The sequence below is a fragment of the Exophiala xenobiotica genome (assembly GCF_000835505.1).
Source record: "Exophiala xenobiotica strain CBS 118157 unplaced genomic scaffold supercont1.2, whole genome shotgun sequence".
Lineage (NCBI taxonomy): Eukaryota > Fungi > Ascomycota > Eurotiomycetes > Chaetothyriales > Herpotrichiellaceae > Exophiala > Exophiala xenobiotica.
The window spans coordinates 3019790-3041141 of NW_013562493.1; the positions used below are offsets into that span (position 1 = coordinate 3019790).

The following is a 21352-nucleotide window of genomic DNA, read 5'->3' on the forward strand; positions in this document are numbered from 1 at the left end:
GCCACATCCTACGACTTCAGACTTCACCGTGGTTTTGCTTAGCGCTAGATGCCACAGACCACAGGCCACATTCGAGTCTATTTACGTGCGACTTGAGAGCCGATGGGCGCCATTCATGGGGCCGTCATTGACCACGTACCAGTCAAACGTGGGAATGCACACATGGATACCGACGACGGCCCGGGCATGTTATATGTTATACTCAAGGCACAGGCGCCATCCGCGACTGAAGCCACTTGCACACTCACGGTCATCGTTGCTGACCAGGACCGCCGTGAACGGTGATACTCGGCCCAACCCACTTTTTTCCTAAGGCTTGGTCTCGGTCTGTGTTGAAGGCCGTATCTGCTGCTGCACTCACATCAAGAACATCATGACGACAAGCAAGCCGCGTGCGCCTGCGCAACGAGCTCGACATGGACGCTGGAGGAGCCGAGGCGCCAATCCGGGAGGACAGAGTGGCAATCGGCCCTGTGCCCGCTTACACCGGAACAGCGCTGGACGGTGGACGACTCGAGGTGCCCGTTGCAGAAAATGTGATCATGGCGCGCAGCCGCTGGCGAGTCTGGGCGAGGCGCCCGCAATAAAGGTCGATAGGAACTCACCCCCTCCGTTGAAGATGAAGGAGCCCATGAAACGGTTGCCAGGGACACGGCTGTGCAGACGCCAACAGCAGCACAGAGTGCCAGACCCTTCGCGGCGTCTGCCCAAAAGCGAATTCCTCCCCAATCTCTTCGCCGAACCATCCTGGGACGATGGCTTCCCCCTGAAGCGCGGGCCTAGCCTCCAGGAGCCGGTCATTCGGTAACGAAGGCGGCGCCGCTGTCATTCGAACCCACGGACCAAGGAGTCGAGGATATAGGTCTTGTGAGGGTGGCAGCCTCGAGCACAGGTTAGAACAGCAATGCACCCAATCCAGGACCGTAGCAGCAATGCACGTTTTGAGGTGGACGATCTGCTCCTTGATGCCAACACGATTGATACACCCGGGACCCAGAGAAAGAAGACCCTGCTTACTGCGCTCGATCAGCCCCAGGCTAAACACGGAGTATTGTTTGGTTTTGCTGTCCGGGACGACCACAGTCTAGAAGAGGATGCACGATCAACTGGGAGCCTTGGATGTGAAAACTCTGGTTATGCAGAAGACCTGAGATTGCACAAAAGGCGGCAGACGCAAAGTCGTCCCGGTTGGAAATATAAGACACGGACATTCGAATGCGGCAGGTTGGAACCCAACGTTGATGCGGCAGACTGGAGGCTCAGGCTCCAGCAATTGTATTGCAGATGGCAGACCAGCGTGCACGATTGACGCCTTTGAAACAGCTCCACGAAACCTGCACACTTGGGACCAAAGGACAAAGAAGTGAGCGGCTGCCAGCCCGGCAATATTCACACAAGTTGAAGGTTTCAGGCTTGGGATTGCCATGAGAAAGAATTGAATTTGGCAGAATTGACTGCATGATTTGTTGTGAGACGGACGCCAGTTGTGTAGAAGCGATTGATGATAATGAAAGAGAGCATTAGGGGTTCCAAATCAGAAGCTACCTTCAGTCGTAGACATCAAAGAAAGTCTCAAAGAAAGTCCATTTGCCTTGTCCTTGTCCATCTCAATATGCCCACAAGTAAGAAAGTCCATTGCCTTGTCCATCTCATCATGCTCACAAGTCGCACCATCATCCCATATTTCTTCTCCTGTTCGTGCCCGCCCGAGCACCCAACCTCGACCTCGTATTTGTTGAGACTGCCGATAGAAACGACATTCCCCCCCCGGCCCAAATGGCCTCAAGGTCCGAACCACTGACTGTATGCTGGGGGGTGGTTGGGCGATGTCGGTTGCCGCCGGAGGAGAAAGAGAGAATCTCATGTCCCTGCCGCAACACACCTTTTCTCTTGTGGTGACGGCTATGCTCCTGCAGTATCTTCCATCTCTCCCGTTTCCCCGACGATTTCGAATCCATAAGTCTGAGGTCCAACTTGGCGAGTATACCTCCGTCCTTGTGGGTTTTTAAGGTGTTGCAATAGGTGAGCAAAACGACAATTGATCGCATCCAGACCCTGAAAACCATGATACAGGACACTGTCACAGCCGGGACAGAAGAAAGATAGTTGGTGATTCTTTCGAACATGCCATTGATCGATCAGATCCTCGCAGTCATCGTTCTTGTGGATCGCTGAGAGGTGATTTTTCATGTTTTCCCGACTGTTAAATGTGCGTCCGCAGATTGGACAGATCCACTGCTCGTGCTGCTCGTGCGTCTGGTCATGCATTATCCAGTCCGCTTTGTTGGCCGACACGACATAGCACGTTCTGAATTCTTCCACGCTTGAAGAAGCATTCCCATAGTAGCAAGGGTATTGTGGCATTTTGGATTGCAATAGTTGAGAGAACTTGAGACGAGTATAATTGCAGAAGTTCAAATTTGAGTGAGATGTAATTCCAAGGGAGGGCTTGTTGAACTATCAAAGGACCCGGGGAACGGTCAGACTATATAGGTTTCTTTGGTTATCCGGTGCTAGGCACGCCTACATAGGGTCTCCATTATAGGGCTCTTGACCTCATTAACGACTATGCTTGTCGTGCGTTGTCACAATGGGGCGTAGCAAATAGGCGACGTTGGCACATCTCACCGGTCAGCCCGAATACGAGAGATGAAGAGTGAGGAGTGAGGAGTGAGGAGTGAGGAGTGAGGAATGAAGAGTGAATAGTGAGGAGCGAGGAGAGTGAGGAGCGAAGGGGAGTGAGGAGCGAGGAGAGTGAGGAGCGAAGGGGAGTGAGGAGCGAGGAGAGTGAGGAGCGAAGAGTGAGGAGCGAAGAGTGAGGAGTGAGGAGCAAACCGCCAGGCCTGGCTCGCTATTGAAACAGTCCCACCCAGCCCTCCGCTGCCTCACTTTCCTTGATTTCAGTCCATCCTAGCTGCCGGTACCCAAACACCCATCCCAAGACAGAATTCTACCCACCTATCGCATTCTTGGAGTGCCCTACTCGCAGGTGGCCAGCGCTTGACAGAGGTGATAGCAACTCCCCGGACCCGTTGGGCGCCCAACACCCCTACACCGAGAAGACCCTCAAACGCCAAAGACCGTTCTAGACAGCCAGACCCAAGGCGAGCATAATAGCCACTCCCGTGCTTGATAGCAACTTCCCGGACCCGTTGGGGCCCCAAAACGCCTTCACCGAGAAGGCTCCCAATCGCCAAAGACCGGTCCAGACGCCAGACAGCCAGACCTGAGGCGAGCATGACAGCCAGTCCCATGCCAAAGTGCTGGGGTCAATAAGGCAAATCCCCCAGGCGACTCCGCTGCTCGTGCCCATCATGGTTATGCCGACCACGACAAGGGCCATCATGGGCGAGACTCACCCCCTTCGTTAGTGCCGTCTGGTGTATCATTTGCCCTCCCCACGACTAGGCAGCCTCATGCCCAACCTCATTGTTGGGGCACGATTGCCTCCTCCTCTCCAGGCTCTAGCTCTCCATCGTACGAATCGGTGCTATCCACGACCATGGCTTCTTCCCCCGAGGAGCGAGAAGCTCTTGCCCCCAGTAGCCCGCGTTATTCGTCAAGCTTTGGCGCTTAGCGTATAAGTGCGGCTGTGTTGTCAGCATGATCTTTAAACATTGTGCAGCGGCAAGCCGCTCAGCACTGGTTTCAAAGCAATATCCAGTCGCGACAAGCACTGCACCTTGAGGCAAAGCGACTAATCTTCTGCCACTCGATATTATGAAAGAGACGAAAGGTATTTAATGCCCACTTGGAAGATGTGCTTGAACCCGTAATTTCAAACCCGATAAAACACCTATAGAAAAACAACCTCAAACGATGACTTCACAAAATGACACAGTCAAACACAAATCTGTTACATCTTCCACCTACTCTGGCCACAGTGGCTCAGTTGCCATTGCCACCGAACAACCTGTCAAGAGCAAAACTCAAGAGCAAATAGAGTCATCGGTCGAGTCGGTCAAGAAAAAGAGGGCGCAGAATAAGAAGGCTAGGGAGGAGAGAGAAGGAAAGCGCCGCCAGGAGGCAGAGCAAAAGTGAGCCAGTGTTGTATGACATTCACACCGACTCAGCGTATCATGCCGTTGAGGTTGCGACCCTAAGGGCTCCAAGATAGTGTTCATGTTCAAGAAGCTTTTGCTCAATGAATCTGGGCGCATTTTCAATCCAGTATCGAGAGATGATGCTTCGGAATTCGGGTCCGTCCCAATGTGTCGGAGCGTATCGAGGCTGCAGGTGGTCGAAAAATAGATGGAATGTCGCACCAGGCTGGCTGACACACGCCCAGAACCACTGTGTGCCCTTGCCGAGAGCTTTTTGGATGGCCTTGCTACAAGATCGAGAACCTTGAACAGTGTAGTGGTGATCCTCGCGTTCAAGAATCGTCATGAATTCCATACACATGTCATCATACTCTTTTTTGTTATCCACGATATCATCAATGGGATGCCCACTCAGCCAGAAAGGAGGATGTAGTGCCTCAACTGGCAGAGCGCAGAACCATTCGAGATCTGGGAGACAAGTGATCCTGTATGATTCATCGACGAAGATGTTGCTTCGATGGGGATCTGTCCAAACGTAGTAGAATGGGCCGTTCTGGAACTCTTCTAGAACAAAATGACGAGAAATCGAACGCAACGTGGTGAGGCAAGCCATTTGTTCCTCGCCGTCACTGTACTCGTGGATTGAATTGGGTTGATGCTTTAGCTTCATGTCGAGACAATCGAGAAGATCATGGAGGTATGAATCCGTGGTAGTGTAACATCGATCCCGTGGAATGTTGGTAGGTATATCTTCGCATTCGAGTAGAGGAAGCCGAGCGGTCAATGGGCGATTGCTGAGGCTCATCTCACCGAAGTTATCGATAGTGAATGAGCCAATTTTGTACAAGGGGCAGCGCGCCAAATCCAGTATCACTTTCGATAGACTCTTGTAGAAGTTTTGCTTTTGTTCGTATGAATCTGGCGGCCATATACTAGAAAGTATAGTCCCGTGTTCTTTCTCAATAAAATCTACAAGGAGATAACCCGACTTTAATGAATACCGTGGGTTTGTCGGAATAAAGGGAGTATAATATGGCCTTCGTAAAACCCAGGACCAAAAGCAGTTCTTGAGATATTCAAGGGTTCGTCGATACCATGGTAAACATCTGATAGGCTTGAACTAAGTACAAGTAAGCGATTGCTCGAATAGAGTTGGAGTATCGTACACTTAGGCCATCAGGCAGTCCGAATCCCCATAGCCTGGGCGTAGGGACCTGAGGACAATTAATTGATATCCAGGCAAACGTAGCGGCTTCGCATCGAACTTTCTCGTCCAGTCCGGATACGTCTCCGACCATATACGGAAACGGACATCTCAGTAGAAGTCGTTGTTCCCGCCAGTTGGTGACGGTTATTGGGATGCAAGCGTTGAAATCGCCATATAACCATTGGGACCTGTCTGAAATTCTGCACTGCTGAATTTGGCTGAGTGACAGGTGGTCAGAGACAATACCACGAATATCGGATGTATGTTCTTCAAGGGTATTGAGAAACTCCTCTCTCAAACGAGGTCTTTGTAATTTGATAAGCATATTATCATCCTCTTCTTCGATTTCTTCTAAGATACCGCAGTTAGGAGTCGCTGCTCGCAGGGTAGATAGCTCGTGACGGCAGGCATCACGCGGTGATGCAGTCATCCTGGTTAACACCAGACCGCGACTCTTGGAGGAAGCAGTCAGAAAGTCTAACAGCTAGGGACGTGTGACAACAGCCTGCACCGCTATATTGAGGTTTATGGGAGCTTATGTTACTCATGGATGACTTCTCGCGTTTGGCGTTCTCGGCTGTAGGCGCTTGGCAAATTCAGGCCTTCTTGTAGTAGCTAAATGGGGAAGGTTCGGCGAGAGCCATAGTGGCGCCGAGTTCCTGAACAATCCAGACTCGACCCCCAATACGGAGTATGGCCGCCATCTTTCAGGTGACTCGTTGTGGGCCAGCCATTAAGCCAACCCAATCAAGAGACAGTTCAGCCTCGTTCCATCACGTGATTGCTAAACGCTCAGGACTTAAATGTATACTTGAACACCCGGGAGGAGGGAGGACAGGCGCCTAGATTATCAATCGCACCAGCAACCGTCTCCATCTGCCTTCAAACAATTGAGCGAATCCACAGATTCTGACGACGCGGATGTCTGCAAGGGCCAGATAGGAAGGTGTGCCGAGTGGTGCGGCCCAGCGTAGCGACCCATAATATGATCTCTCGAAATGTTTGTTCCTTCCAACAACCTGCGCCAGCCAGTTGTCGCTACATCTCTGTGGGCGTAGGCGGGCGCAGGAATAGAACCACAAGGACTCATTGCACCAAATCTTGCGGCCTCACAGCACGCTCTCAGCCAGGCTATCATTACTGTTCCTGCTAGCCATTTACGGTATCTGTGCTGATTGAGAGAGAGTTCCCTTTGATCCTGAAACGTCTCATATGTGTGCTTTTCTTCCAGGAACTGAAAAGAACTCAACTTTTCTAACAACGAAGGCTTCTCTCCTGGCAATTACACAGGAGGGCATCAGAGGTCCACCAAATTGTCCACACTATAGTATATCTCCAGAGGTCCCTCTGCAATATGTTCCACCTTAGCACGGACAAACTCATCGAGATTCAGTCTCTCCTCCTCACTCAGTAGTCCAATTCGATCCTCAATCGATGTGAAAGGTCCGTGGTACATCTCGTCGATAAAGGTCCAGTATATTTCGTCGAACATGGAGCTATATTTCGCGGCAAGACAGACCCAGAACATCCCAGTATCGAATGACCGTTCCATACGCTCGGACAGACGTTGCGAATCTGCTAGGATGCCATTTCCTTCCTTCGCCTTCTCATCTTCACATTCGCGGAGAACGTCGAGAAAGAGACGAAGGCGTGGCACAAACCGCTCCACGAATTCATCGAGGTTAGACTCCCAGTCCTCTGGGCTTTGGAGCAAAAGCCACCAGGGCGCGATGTACGCAAACTCAGCGGGGGCCACATAAGTGAATTCCCAATCGACGACACCCGTAATATGAAGATTTTGTAGATCAACAAGGACGTTAGACGGTCGGAAGTCGTCGCAATACAAACGGAAAGGGCCGTGGCAATGCTCCGTCGAGACGTTATGCGCAGTTTTCCGAAATAAGCACCGGGCCACGTATTTCTTTCGGCAGTCATCTTGATCGGCGATTGCATCATTACGCTGGTGCTGGAGCTGAGAGAACTGCTGATTGGCAAGTGATGTGAAGTAGTCGTTCGCAGAGTCGAAAGGGTGTGTAGGAAATGCTTGAGGTGGGAGATTTGCCGAAGTTGCCAGTTGGTTCATATTGTAAGTTAGAGGCCTTTTGGTGACGGTGAAACCCTCTCCGTTATATTCCAGTGCACCAATTCGCGGAAACTCTTGCTTTGATAGCTGGAGGTGCAGCTCAGCCATTTCCCGATAGGCTCTTTTCACGGCTCGATCAATTATCTGAGGATTCAGAACTGGTCGGCCATTTTGGAGCGGGTCCCTGAGCAATGTGGCTAATGATTCTCCTTCGACGAAAGACATGACAATATAGGGCCCTGCCCAACACGTCCCAGCTCCCAGAACATCAGGAACCCGGATGGAAGTGTATTGACGCAAGTATTTCATGACGGCAACCTCGTTATCAACTTTCTCTTTACGGTAGATAGTCCTCCCTAGAGCGGCGAATCGAACGATGGCATGGAATCCGTCGTCGTACTTGACCCTGTAGCAGATATTGAAAGAGCCATTCTTCCAGTGGCACGCTGCTATCGGTTTTCCGGCGCGATGTGTTGCTGCGAGATGCATGGCCAGATGCTCTGGTGAGTTTCGCAGAAGGGCCTGCACCCAGATCGTGAAGCTCTTCTCCTGTTGTTCTTCGGCCACATGATCGAATAGCATAGCTAGAACTTACGCAAAACCGGTCCCGTAGAGTTTCGATACAAGGCTTGTAAGAGGTGAAGATGCAAAGGGGCTTGAGGAGAAATAGTGGCGAGATGAAAAGGCACATGAGGTTCTTGGCATAACGGATCTAAACACTTCCGCTGGTGCATTGAAGACCACACACACGTGAGCGCTCACAAATTGTCGTGCAAAAACATCAATTTTTATACGCATCTCTGTGGCGGCCGAAATGCTCTGGGAGGAACAATCTCAAGCACGAAGGTATCGGTTTGCTTCCAGCTCCAACACGTTCACCAAAACGGAGATCCGTTCCTGGACAGACGTCAACAGTATCGCGCAACCACCTTGGCGGTCAGCAGAGCGTTTGATCAACGAATTCATATCCTTAGAATTCGTCGCTGCGAGGACGACCATTCCTGTCCCAACGCCAATTCGACTTGAATACCTCGAAGGCTGCCTCTCTTTAACCACCGAATTCATCGACGGTGTCCAATTCGATCAGCTTCCTCCGCAGCTTCAATCAGTCTCCTACCTCGACGACTACGTTCGAAACCATGTCCTTCCACAACTACAAACATTAAAGTCAGATACGTCCGGTGAAAGGACCGGTGTAATCATTCCACCGCGCCGGGTCTTCGATCACGACCCTACCACAGACAAAATGCCACATGCAATCCGCCGTGCAATTTTCTCTCCAATAAGCCGAGTCTCGCAGCGTCCACGAAGACTTTCAACGTAGACTTGTTTTCATAACCTACCACAAGCTTTTCTTTCCATGGTGGTATTAGTTCCAGGAAGCCATAGACTGTGTCTCTCGGGTCTTTACATTCATGTCGGGCATATATCTTGACGACTTCATCGAACATGGCCACATCGCCATGCTTGCACAACCTGGTGACCATCGGTGACGGCGCATCATCTTCCTTTCTAATGCTTGTCAGAGACCCAGTACCAAATGTCTACGCCCTCTTTCAAGACAGTGTCACCGGCAAATGCTACATCATTATGGAGCGAATGGCGGGTGCCAGCTGGAAGATATGTGGCCTCCTTTGCGCCACATCGAAAAGGAAGCAATTTCATCAAAAGTCAAAAGCTACATCGATGAGCTCCGCTTAATCCCGTCGCCAAAAGCCTATTGCAGCTTTGGCAACAAACCTCTCCGCGAGCCTATCTTCTGGACCGGGTTTGGGGTCGAAAACCAAGGACTCGATGGCCCATTCGACTCGGAGTCGGACCTGAATGATGCCGTTATTAAGAAGTGCCTAAGTTCAGAACACCTGAAGGGAAAAGCAGACTTCTTCAAGCGTCACTTGCCACTCATTTTGGGCAGCCATCCTCCCGTCCTCACCCATGGAGACTTGCAGCGGAAGAACATCTTGGTCCGGATCATGTCCGATTTGGATATCGAAATCACCTTCTTAGATTGGGAAATTGCAGGATGGTATCCTAGCTACTGGGAATACGCTCGTGCAATCCTTGCTTGTGGCCGGTTCGAGGATGATTGGAATTGTTGGGTTGACCGATACTTGGACCCATTCCCGAACGAGTGGATTTGGATGCATACTCTGATGCTGGAACTGTGGGAGCGGCAACAGGCCCTATTTGAGGCCAGGCCACAGGGATCGCCAAGCATTGCTCAGGATTGTGCCGAGGCATTCGGAGCGGATAAAAGTTACCACTGTCCGGCTTACTTTCCTAATCACTGTTTGTCCGCTGTCCTTTCACTTTTCAAGACGTTGAACTTTCGTGTTCATGGTGCCTACGACATTCCACTTTCTTTGCTACAGAAATGCTTCGCAGTATGAGTCGTTACTTAGTGATGCGACTATGGATAGGCAGGAGGGTTTTTCGTGCTTACGGGCGGTTCGTTGTTCGAGTCAGTCGCAAACGAATTATCAAGGGTCCATGCGAGTTATCAGAACTCAAAGCATTGGAATACATTTCAAAACATACGTCCATACCGGTTCCGAGGGTCTTTCGAACTTATCATGTCAGGGGCAGCTTGTTTATTGAATTGGAATTCATACGGGGTACTGATCTTCAAGAGGCGTGGTTAGGTGGATGTTTGTCTACGCAGGTCGAAGAGGATATTGTACGCCAGCTCGCTGGTTTTGTTGAGCAACTCCGTGGTTAAAGCCACCAAAGGAAGGAGTAATTGGGGCTGTGGACTTGGGGCCATGTCTTGACCACAGAATTGGATCGTCACCGGTCGGTCCGTTTTCGAATCACCAGGAGTTTCATTCTTTCCTTCGAAGACATATCCCACTGGAAGACTGCACCGAGGTTTTCGGCGAAACCGTCACTTTATGCCACTCTCTCCAACATTGAAGTATCTTTTCGCATGCCGACCTCAGCCCGCGGAATATCATCATAGCTGCTGGTGCTGTCCCACCACGCTCGTCCGGACGAAATTGTGGGTCGTGAAGACGACTTTCCATTTCCCCCCCTGCGCACTGTCGTCATCGGGGGCCGATTCTGGGAATCACCGTAACTGCGTCCAGTTCAAGTGAGACAGGAAGTGAGAATCCCTTGTAACGACGCCGACGTGCCCTGTCGCCGGGTGTCAACCCTTTTTTTCCCACGAGCGCGAAGGGCTAAAACCGAGGACTCAGCCCGCTCGACGCTGAAAATTCCAGGGGGAGCGCAGGTGAGCTGAGGGAGAGCCCTCCGAACTCTATCCTTGACAAAGCTGACTTATCGACTTGATCCAGTTCATAAGGGCCGCAATTGTCTGATGTCAAATTTCTTATACTTGCGAAGCACGAAAAGACGGATTACAGCACGACAATCAGTTCTTCACTCATCTTCGTTCTTCCTGTGATCTTGAAATCCTTTATCAATTCTTTACCTGTGTTGAACGCTGCCGTCGCAGTGAAAAGCTACGGCGGTCCGGATATTTGCCTTTTCCAGTGTCACCACCACTCCTGTCTGACCCCTTTGTCAGCAATTGTTGCCGGCACAGGCGACCTCTCCGAATTGGTACGCCCTACGTCCTTCCCCGTTGTTGGCCTCTCCGCTGCAGGTGTCAAGGGTGGATCAATTGCAGGAGGCATATCTGCTACTCTACAGAGCTGGGTCCGACGGGAGATTTGTCTGAACGCTTGAAGCTACTCTTCAGAGCTGGGTTCGAGGGGAGGTTTGTTTGGAACGATTGAAGCTACTGCCTTGCCGGTGGGGATGCTGTTGCAGGTGGCACTCGTCTTTGCCGCCCGATGCGACCGAGGGCGGTGTTGATGTTCTCGAAGTCGATATCCAGTTCTCCCAAAGTGCCGATTGTGCAAGGATCGAAGTACTCGATTCAAGTAGTCCGGAGGTTTTGACGGTGGTGGCTATGGTCTGTTCAGTTGTGGTGGTTGAAGTACACTTGGTGGCCAGGGTGCAAGATGCCACCGTGAGTGGCCTGACCGCCATCGTTTCAGCAAAAGCTCTGTAAGCTGTTCACTCTGCTCTTTAAGCTGTGCATTTTGCTGTTTGATCTGATCACTCTGCTGTTTGAGCAACTGTACGAGCTCCTTTTGTTGCTGCTCAGAGTCTTTTCGTTGCTGTTCTTAGCTGAGTCACCAACATAGCTTCTCTATTCCTCGCATCCCTTTATTGTTGTTCAAAGTCTTTCCGCTGCTGATCCAGCTGCCGCTGCAGGTTGTAAATCATGGTTCGAAACTCGGCATTCCACCCCCCATCTCGCCGGGGTTGCGGAAACCCTCATCCTGGGATCCGGGTGCGCTGCTGTCTTCCTGCGAGCTTTTCGAGGTATGCGCCGCTGGCCGATGGTTCTGTAGGCGAGCGGGCTCTTTTGGCAGCTGTTCGCTCGGTGCGCCAGTCCGGCGAACAGTTCGCACGTGCAGGGTCAGGTTGTGCACAATCGGGCGGCAGATAATCGTGTCAGAATGTTATTGGGTGCCGCTTGTACAGACTCTACTCGCCCTGTGCAAGCTTTTGCACAAGGAAACCAGGTATATAACAATCTGGCTAAATATGACCTCATCAACTGTATCTACTAGAACCTGGGACAGTATAAGTAGTCTTCCTTGGCCTGCTCTGGAGACGACATCGGAATGCGTCTCGGAGTTTCGCAGCTATACCACCCAATACCATGTGTCAATACACCAAAGCCATGTCGTTCCGCAGGCGACAGGCAGAAGGATTAATTTCGCGTTCATAAGGTCATGCAAGCCTAATTGCGCCACTTATGGCATAACAGGAACAAATGAGATTTAGCGTTTCATTTAACCCCCTTTCAGCTTTTCCATATAAGAATTGAATTCCCCCCTTTGGCGGCAGTAGTATGCTTCTGTATCACCTTATGAACTCGTTCATCACATGCATGCCAACAGATTCATCAACCGTGGTAACTTGGGAAATGCCGAAGCTCATTCAGGGATCAACTGCTAGAATAATCATCACCGGCAATCGAGCTGCCAAAATATATAGCGGCAACGACGAGAATTTCATCCGAGAATGCAACGTTTTGCGGCGACTAGGCAAGCATCCAAATGTGGTGGAATTGCTTGATGTCCAAGACAGAACAATTGTTCTGCAGGCGGGACGATGTCTGCGAGATATACTAAGAGAGGGCGACATCTCAAATGAACAGCAAGAAAAATGGCTCAGTGGACTTGCCCGTGGTTTGCAGCACATGCATGACAACAACGTCCTCCACGCCGATCTCAACGCTGCCAACACTATTGTCTCCGGGGATGATGTCGCCATGTGGATTGACTTCGGTGGCTCTCAAATTGACGACCAAGAAGCATTGGCGAACTATGACGAGTACAGTTATCGACCCCCAGAGTATCCGGATCCTCCTGTTAGCCGAGCAACTGATATCTTTGCTTTTGGCTGTACCGTGTTCGAAATCGAGACAAGCGCACCGCCCTTCTACAACGAGACTAAGCACATGTCGCAGGACGGAAGAATGTCATACGTGGAGGACATGTGTCGCCAACGACTCTTTCCATCCGTGGAAAATCTACGCTTCCGCCCCATAATTACGGGTTGTTGGCAGGGACGATACGAGTCGATGAGCGATCTGAAACAAGATTTGAATTCCATCGGTGTACAGCGATCCCAGCCATTGTCATGGTATTATTTCCCAGCTATGAGGACGGCAATTCGGAACGGTCTCGGGCGACTTTGGGCCTTCTGCGCAGAGCAGTTGTTGAGGGAAACTCGTCAATTTTTGGGAGAAAGGAGTGGCTGATGATGGAAACAACAGCGAATGTCGAAGTCCCGAAGTTCCTTTCGTAGCCTACAGCAACAGCACCATCTATGGATAGATACCTACCTAGCTACCTAGGTACTGGGAGGAAGTCACAGGTGCCGGTGTCGTGCCGCGAGGAGACATCGAGATGCCTAATCAGGAAAGAGGTCCTTCCTAATTCAGCGCCCTGATAATTTTTTCATGGCCCAACAGGCGCGCTTATTTTTTAAGCGATCCGACAGCGGAGGCTGCAACTTGGCTGGGGGAAGCCTTGGAGAGAACACCGATAATGGGGAGGCCCGACGTCGAGCAATAACAATGTCAAGGCTTATGGGCCAGCCGTGGCCAGCCTTAATCAACTGGGAGAAAGAATGCAAGCGGAAAAACCATACTCGGCATTACAAACACCATCCATTCATTCAGACTGCACCAGGAGCAGGGCTCGCTACTAGCAGGGCTACTTCTAGCCGTGACACTTCTATTGTTTTCGTTCTCCCGAATAATGTCCCATTTCGGATTGTATGAGTTAGGAAGACATGGGATGGGTGCAAATTGCGAGTGTCAAATTCGAGCGAGATGTACGGGCGTATTTCACGAAGGACAATGTTGAGCTACGAAGAGTCCTAATGCTAGGGAAGACGAATCGAAAGCGGCGAGCATGAGGGAGAGCACGAAGAGCAGCAGACTGAGAAGCACGAGAGAGAGACCTACTGGGGCGATCGATGGACACACTTTCCCGGCCACAACATCCCCCTCGGGAATGTTAGGAAAGAATGTGGGTCACCGAACAAAAAGAATGGCTTGAGTGTCAAAGGGTAAATGGAATGTGTGGAATTTGGTGGCGGCGTAGCGCACGATTCTCTACCTGATTCGGCGCTATGCAATACAAAGACCTCCGTCTCTGCTTAATGAATCACAAATCGAAACGGTCGGTCGAAGAACGTTACGCCGAATGCGTTGCTCCAAGGACAACGTTTCCCAATCCGGCGATCTGGGGTTTGTTCTCGAGGAATGCACATACGCATCCGACACTCCATGGATTCGAGCTCTTTGTTTTATTGCCTCTATTTACTGTATTCTCGTGCTCGTCTGTCGAACACATTCCGAGTGAATCTTTCCTCTTGTACCTCTATATATTTGTGATCTCTTCGCTCTTGCCTCCTCTTGGCACCATAATTCCTTGATCACTTCAATCCAATTCGCATCCAACCCTGCAAGTCGAAATTACTATCGTCCCTCCCAATCTCCTCGTGTCCTGCGAGAGTCAAACCACGATGGCTTCCACGGAGAAAGCCAAGGAACAAACGACATTACCTCCCGATGCCTTCGAATATCTCAATTCCATCGAACTTCTCCAGCCCGAACTTCTCCGTCTCGATTACTTTCGTGATAAACCCGATATACCTCCTCCCAGCCACCGGGTGATGGCGTTCCTGGCGAAACGTGAGCGCAAAAAGATACTGAGCAAGATAAATGATGCGTACGCAAGGGTTCCAAGCTACGGCTTGGGTTGTTTGAAAGAACGTCTTCAATGGCTTCACCGGTTCGACTTCACTCATGACGACGAAACGCTTTTTGAACACTTTCTCTCCGAGATTTTGTACAGAGGTTCGCACAGTCGTGATTTTGATACACCTATCCTTCACACTCAAACTCACAAACTTTTCCTTGTACTCAATTTACAGCCAATGAATGCTGCCTGGGATAAAAAACGTGGCATTATAGATGTCAAGAATGAGAAGTTAATGGAGTATACTCATGAGTTTACCCCAGCTCTTCAAGTAGAGCGCGACTCTGATACCGAAGAACGTACTCTCCCTCTGCGGTTCGGCCTCGCTGTGGGAAAATTGGTATGCTTTGCAAAAAAGGGAAAGTACGAACAGGGCCACCATTTTATCAAGGGTTATACTCCATTTCATCTTGTCTTTCATCCAATTGACAAGAGCTTTTGGATGGTGGTGGATCGCTACAAGGACAGGGACGGCGAGGAAGATTTTTTCGACGACGGCTACGACGAGCTTGAATATCAGACCAACAAAGCACTAACCCGATCGCTCCGCGAGCGATTTGGGAGGCAGTGGGACGATAGACCGATGGAGGTCGAGGCATTCCGCCTGGGGCCAATAGATGATTGGTTCCCCCAAGTGCTCGGTCTAAGTGAGAGAGAAGAGCAGGCGCGTCAGCTCGATGGCGGCGTAGGCTTCGATGGCAACGAGTCTGAAGAACCAGTTCCTCGATCCACCAAAAGAGATTGGCCGCCGACTATTGACTTCTCCAGCGTTCCAAAGGTATCGCTGTTTCCAGACACGGGTCCCCCACAAGTTCAGTTCGCAACGCACGCTCGCTTCCAGAGCTATCTTGCAGAAAACGGGGTGGTGAAAGGACGCTCATGGCTCAGTGAGTCGCCAGTGCCACCTAGGTACTGATTGATTGGAACACTGTCTCTAGACAAGTCAGTTCCACAATGGCGCCAATGAGTCAAGTTACTCAATCCCAGTGAATTGGTGGGAAAGTACTTTGATGTCAATTAGAAAAAGAACAAAGGTTCTTTGTGCAATTAAAACAGATCAAATGGAAATTCCAAGTTCCTGCCACCAGTACCCTTGAGGTTGTCTTCCATATTTCGAGACGGAAGTCAATGCTCTCAAACATTTCACTTGAACAGATCACCGGTGCAACAGTTTCCCATATCTGCTATGAGTAAAAGGTGTAGCCGACGGGCTAGCCTACGATTAAGGGGTGATTCTCAACCTAAAGCTGAGAGCGAGGGCAGCAGTTGAAACATTTGTAGAACCTGTCGACTCAAACTGCTCTGGGACAAAGCCTGCTGAATCGAAAGTTTCGATGGAGATCAAAGACCTGACTCAAGCTCTGCATATCGAAGCTGTGAGACAGACAGATATCTCAACCTAGCCACCATTTCAACAAAGCCAGTGCTCAGACAACAATCGTGAGCTGTTTCACGATAGAATAAAACTCATACTTGAGCTATGGACGGCAAGTGGTATATAAGAGAAGCGCTTCGATGTCAAGATGCCAGTGTTCTGCACCCCTTCTCATTATCATGGCTGGTTCCCGCTCGCAGAGCATCATTGACTCGGTGGAAAAATTTTGGAAGACAGAAATGGACCCCCTCTCCTACGACAACAACATCAAAATCCTTACCGCGGGCGTAAAGAATATGTACAGCATTGCCCAATGTGCGGAGGATCTGATTTCCGAAAATGATGGCACCAAAGCATACTTGACATACCAGCGACTTGTCAAAGTCCTCGATTTCGTTTGGAAGGGAGCACAGTCACTCCAAAATATTGTCTTGAAGTCGGATCCTTCAAGAGAACCGCCACAAGACCTGTCAGACACCTTCGAAGTCTTTAGGGAAGTTTTGGACACCCTCAAGTGCAAACCCCCTCGAGAAGAGAAGGTTAAGGACACAAACAAAATACCCAACTCGTCGGCAATCGAGCTTCTTCTTGAACTGTTCTACAAAACTACCCCCGAGGTGCCTGAAAATATCTGTACGTGATCGGCAATATTGTCATTGGCATGTTCTTGGTGACTGATTGATTATAGATGAATTTTTGCTGGCCTTCGAAGCCAAATTCGGCAAAAACTTCACAGAAACAAACCATTGCGGGTTGCCCAGTGTAGTTTTCATATGCTTTGTGCCCGGTGGCATGATTACCACAGCTTCCGCAGCCAAATGGGAGGTATCCTTCGAAGAGAAGGGCAAGAAACAGTATATGCGGTATGAGGGAGGAGTGAATTCCAAGCTGCGAGTGATGCACAGAAACCGTTTCCGATTGGCCTCGACAGAGACGGCAAAAGAGAAGTTTGCAAAAGTGAAGGCAGCGTACGGCAAATGGCAGCAGGGTGGCCCCACTATGAGCCGCGAGCTGAAAGACGAACGGTTCAAAGCCTTCAAGCACCTGAGAAGACAAGGAGGCGCATTTCAGGTCCTGGCTGGAGCAGGCAGCATCCTCAAAATCTACCAACCGTGCATCAAATGCCGCCACCTGTACCGGTTTGACTACATTGGTCAGAAAGCCACCGACAACCGAGAAAAGGACGAGACACTATGGGCCTATGGCCACTGCGCCGAAGATCTATGCCATAATTTGTGGGCAAACAACAAAGCATCAGACCGGAAGCCGAATGCATCTCTGTGCTGAACAAAGGCACCCTGCACCCTTCGACCAACTATCCGCCCTCTTCATCACCAACCGACCTTCAATCCCTTCTAAACAAAGGCACCCTTCGACCAACTATCCGCCCTCTTTATTACAACCGACCTTCAATCCCTTCTAAATAAAGGCACCCTTCGACTAACTATCCGCCCTCTTCATCACAACCGACCTTCAGTCCCTTCTGAATAAAGGCACCACCCTTCGACCAACTATCCGCCCTCTTCATCACCAACCGACCTTCAACCCCTTTTGAACAAAGGCACCCTTCGACCAACTATCCGCCCTCTTCATCACCAACCGACCTTCAATCCCTTCTGGAAATGTGGTCGTTCCTCTTCTTCGCCGTTTTGTCGTTGACAATCCGCAGTGCCTTTCCTCAACCACCAGCGAGCGACTCTTCATGAGGCGACTCTTCACTCACACCGGTGCCGCCGCCGCGCCTGTGGGGCAGCTTTCTGAGCCATGACATGTTAGCGTGGTGAGCAAATGGTTGGGGCACGCAAGAATAACCGAGAGTCAGAAAGGCCCTCCCTCTATTCGAAATAGCTTGGTGCATCTATTTTGAAGTGTGGGATATTGGGTATAGCTGAGAGCTAGGGTGCTGGGGTGGTTGGATCGATCACACAATGAGGGGCGCCAGGGCGTCCTGGAGATGCAATGCAGCTGTCGTGGGCATGGTAGGGGCTCGCGCACGCAGTCGGCAGGCTCGCAAACACAATAGAAAAACAAGTAGGACGCGGAACTAGATCACTATGATGGGGAGAATGCTGTTGTCTATTTCTCTGCTTGGTAGCTAGGTTGTTGTCCCTTGTTGGACTCTAGACGCTGTAGAGAACTGATTCTAACCCTAAGTCATAGAGAGAGAGATAAGCTTATCTCTGCAGCAGCCGCGGGATGCCAGTGAGCAGGAAGTGTCAACGAAGACATCGAATCCATCAATCTTGTACTTGGTACTTGAGGTACTGTACTGGACAAATTAAAGAAAGACACGGGCGTAGCCTTGCCCTGTTTCCAGCACGAGCCCGCAATATTGTTTGAAAAGAGCGTCATCCTTCTGCCTGCGTGGCCGGACTGGTTCCAACAACATATCCCTCCTGGAGTACGGAGTAGAGCCATTCCCTAGTCCAGGTTGATCAACGTTTCTTCACTGTTCTCATCGTCATCCCCCTCTTCGTCATGGTTCTCTTCTTCTCCATCGTTTTCCTCTTCCTCAGCACTGTCTCCCAGGTGCTTCTTCCAAGACTCGGCATACACGCCGTTCATGGCAACAAGTTCATCCTGCGTGCCGTCTTCCACAATCTTGCAGCCTTTGCCCAGAACAATGATCCGATCAACGTGCTTGATGGAAGACAGCCGATGACTGCGGATGAATTGCAGATGAGTTAGCAACTTAGACTCGCTAGTCTGACCAATTGATCGGGGGAAATACTGTGAAACTTACGCAACGATGATGACCGTCCGTCCAGCAAACACTTTGTTGATGCTACGTTTGATGGAGGCTTCGGTCTCAGAGTCTAGCGCGCTGGTGCCTTCATCGATGAGCATGATCTTGGGCTGTTCGAGGAAGGCCCGGGCAAGCAGCAGGCGCTGGAGCTCGCCTCCTGAGAAGTTTCTGTGCGTGCATTAGCTTAGTGGCTAGTGGCCATGAACAAGGGCCAAAGAACGCTCTCGCAAGAGGAAAGGATTGCGCGCTGCGGCAACAACATACGTTCCGTTTTCTCCCGTGTTCGCCTCGTACCCGTCGTCACGAGCCATAATGGTATCGTGGAGGCCTGCCCTACGACAAGCTTGATGGCATTCTTCATCGGTGGCGTTCGGGTTTCCATACCGGACATTGTACATGACGGTATTGTTGAATATAAAGGGGCTCTGTTGCATGACGCTGATATTCTCATGCAGCCTAGAACGTCGTCAGCAGTCAGCTCAAGCATGGCTAATGGACAAGACATCGGCCGACTTACGAGTCCCTGGTAAGTGTAGCGATGTCCTGGCCGTCGATGTAAACAGCACCTTGTGTCGGGAGGAGTTGGCGCATCAAGAGCTTGAAGATGGTCGACTTCCCTGCGCCGCTCGGTCCGACCAAGGCAACCTTGGTTCCCCCCTTGATCGTGAGGCTGAGGTCGCCGATGATCAACTTTTTGGAGCCGGGGTAGGCAAAAGAAAGCCGGTCTAACCGAATCTCGCCCTTGTCGTACTTGAGAGACCGGTCACCATACGAAATGCGTGCTTTTTGCTCCATGATTCTCCTCAAGCGAGCCGAATCGAGGAATTCTTCGAGCATAGATCCGACAATGGTGGTAAAGTACTCGATAGGGCCCCAAAGCAGACCCCAAAGACCGAGAAATGCCGTCAGATCACCTATCGTACGTTGACCGCTGTACACCATGGAAGCCACCAGTGCATAGCCGATGATGTGTGAGATCTCGTATGTGAAAGAGTCAACAAACCGGAAAAAGTAGACGAGGATTTTGTACGTCCGCAACTGGCCCAGATAGGAATCCACTTCTGCATCGTACATCTCGCACTCATGCTCGACTTGGTTATGAACCGACACGGTTTGCCATCCACGCACGCCCTCCTGACGCCGACGCTCGTGACTGTCTCTGGCAGTGACGAACTGGCCGTACTCTTCCATCGTCGCTGCCACGTACTGCTTCTCGGTGACTGCGTACGTCGTGATCATGTACATGATAATGATGACCATGAACGGCCCGAACCGGCGATAGATGCTATTGATAGCGAAGACAAGGGTGAATAAGTTGGGTAAGAGCTCAAAGATGATCTGATCCAGTAGCTTGTCAATGCTTGATGCGTTGTCGATGGCCTGGATGATGTCGGTGGCCTGGACAAAAGCATGGAAGTAACTGTCAAGATTCAAGACCTTGAAGTGGGCCTCCTTCTTGAGCCTTTGCTTTCGATAGATATCGACGTCGATCCACATGAGGTTTTCCAGCAGATAAAGGCACATGTCGGAATTGAGGAAGCGGAAGAAGGAAAACATTGCGAATGGCCGCCAAGGACTGCGCTTCGAGCTGATGGCGTCGATAAGGGCGGCTGACCAGAGCGGCTGTTGGACTGCGACGAGGCGTTCTGCCACTAGGAGGTTGAACGTCAGGATGAAGCGGAACTGGAGGAAGCGTCGGCCGAACGGCCACGTATATCGGAGGAAGATGTGAAACCTTTTCACGTAGGCAATCCATCCGCCGAGCTCCTCGATTTCATCGTAGGCTTCCTTGCGGAGTCCCAGGTAATCTGTGGTGTGCAACCCAGGGCCAGCGCGGCCGTCTTCGTCATCCCTGTTGACAACTTCGGTAGCAGAGTCTGGTGAATCGGTGTTTTCGAGATCGGATTGTGCCAGGCTCATGTATCCTTCCCTGTAGGCTCGAATGAAGGTGACAAGAAGTATCAAGCACGTCAACGCTCTGTAAATTGCGAGACCGAAGTTGACTTGGGAGTATGACCAGGGTAAAGATGGTCGTAGAGCGATCCGGACTGCGGTAGCGAGCTCGATGAGATGGAGAAGCAGCCAAAATGCACAGTTGAGGTACCATCCAGAGGCTTGCTCCTTTGTGGGAAGGGACTCGAGGCGGAGCACCAGGATACAGACAAATAAGGTGTACGAAAAGCTGGCGGTGGCATCAGGGAGCTCGCCGCGGCCTCTGACCGACTCGAGCAAGAGTGTGATGGAATCACCGACATAGGACAAGGTCAGAAACCAGGAGTGCACTGTAAATTGAAGCGATGGCTTGTATTCGACAGCTCGCGTCGTTTGAACCAGAGATAGAAAAAGGGGTAGCACGGTGACAATGAAGAGGGCCGCAGCACCAATGTCGCGGCCGATGTAAAGCAAGTCATCCATGCCGACGGGATTTCGTCGAGCAAGGCGACAGCGTAGTGAAGAAGGCAGGAGACACCTGATGGGAGTTGGGCGAGGCAGATTCTTTGGGAGGGTATGTGTGTTTTGTCTCCGGGTACTTACCTCCCTACCTTCCTGCCTACCTACCTGGGTGCCATCTGAGTGCACTTACTGTTGGACAGCAAGCACAT

General features: G+C 50.8%; 5 protein-coding genes across 5 annotated transcripts; 2 read left to right on the top strand and 3 right to left on the bottom strand.

Moving 5' to 3' along the window:
• Window positions 1-3597: 3597 nt before the first annotated feature.
• PV05_03315 (uncharacterized protein) lies at window positions 3598-5775 on the bottom strand. The gene is made up of 2 exons (XM_013463949.1): window positions 5210-5775; window positions 3598-5163 (listed from the first exon to the last, which is right to left on the bottom strand). Exons 1-2 carry the CDS (start codon window positions 5678-5680, stop codon window positions 4078-4080), a joined length of 1557 nt encoding a protein of 518 aa, XP_013319403.1. The 5' UTR covers window positions 5681-5775; the 3' UTR covers window positions 3598-4077.
• A 772-nt stretch (window positions 5776-6547) lies between these two features.
• PV05_03316 (uncharacterized protein) lies at window positions 6548-7915 on the bottom strand (the record flags this gene model as incomplete). Its single annotated transcript, XM_013463950.1, has 1 exon — window positions 6548-7915. One exon carries the CDS (start codon window positions 7913-7915, stop codon window positions 6548-6550), a length of 1368 nt encoding a protein of 455 aa, XP_013319404.1.
• A 1040-nt stretch (window positions 7916-8955) lies between these two features.
• PV05_03317 (uncharacterized protein) lies at window positions 8956-13118 on the top strand (the record flags this gene model as incomplete). The annotated part of the gene is made up of 2 exons (XM_013463951.1): window positions 8956-9622; window positions 12253-13118. 2 exons carry the CDS (start codon window positions 8956-8958, stop codon window positions 13116-13118), a joined length of 1533 nt encoding a protein of 510 aa, XP_013319405.1.
• Window positions 13119-14392: 1274 nt separating this feature from the next.
• PV05_03318 (uncharacterized protein) lies at window positions 14393-17290 on the top strand (the record flags this gene model as incomplete). The annotated part of the gene is made up of 3 exons (XM_013463952.1): window positions 14393-15515; window positions 16241-16636; window positions 16692-17290. 3 exons carry the CDS (start codon window positions 14393-14395, stop codon window positions 17288-17290), a joined length of 2118 nt encoding a protein of 705 aa, XP_013319406.1.
• Window positions 17291-18424: 1134 nt separating this feature from the next.
• On the bottom strand, window positions 18425-21164 carry PV05_03319 (uncharacterized protein; the record flags this gene model as incomplete). The annotated part of the gene is made up of 4 exons (XM_013463953.1): window positions 18425-18665; window positions 18747-18917; window positions 19014-19205; window positions 19267-21164. The coding sequence occupies 4 exons, from the start codon at window positions 21162-21164 to the stop codon at window positions 18425-18427; spliced, it is 2502 nt and encodes an 833-aa protein (XP_013319407.1).
• Between the last annotated feature and the right edge of the window lie 188 nt (window positions 21165-21352).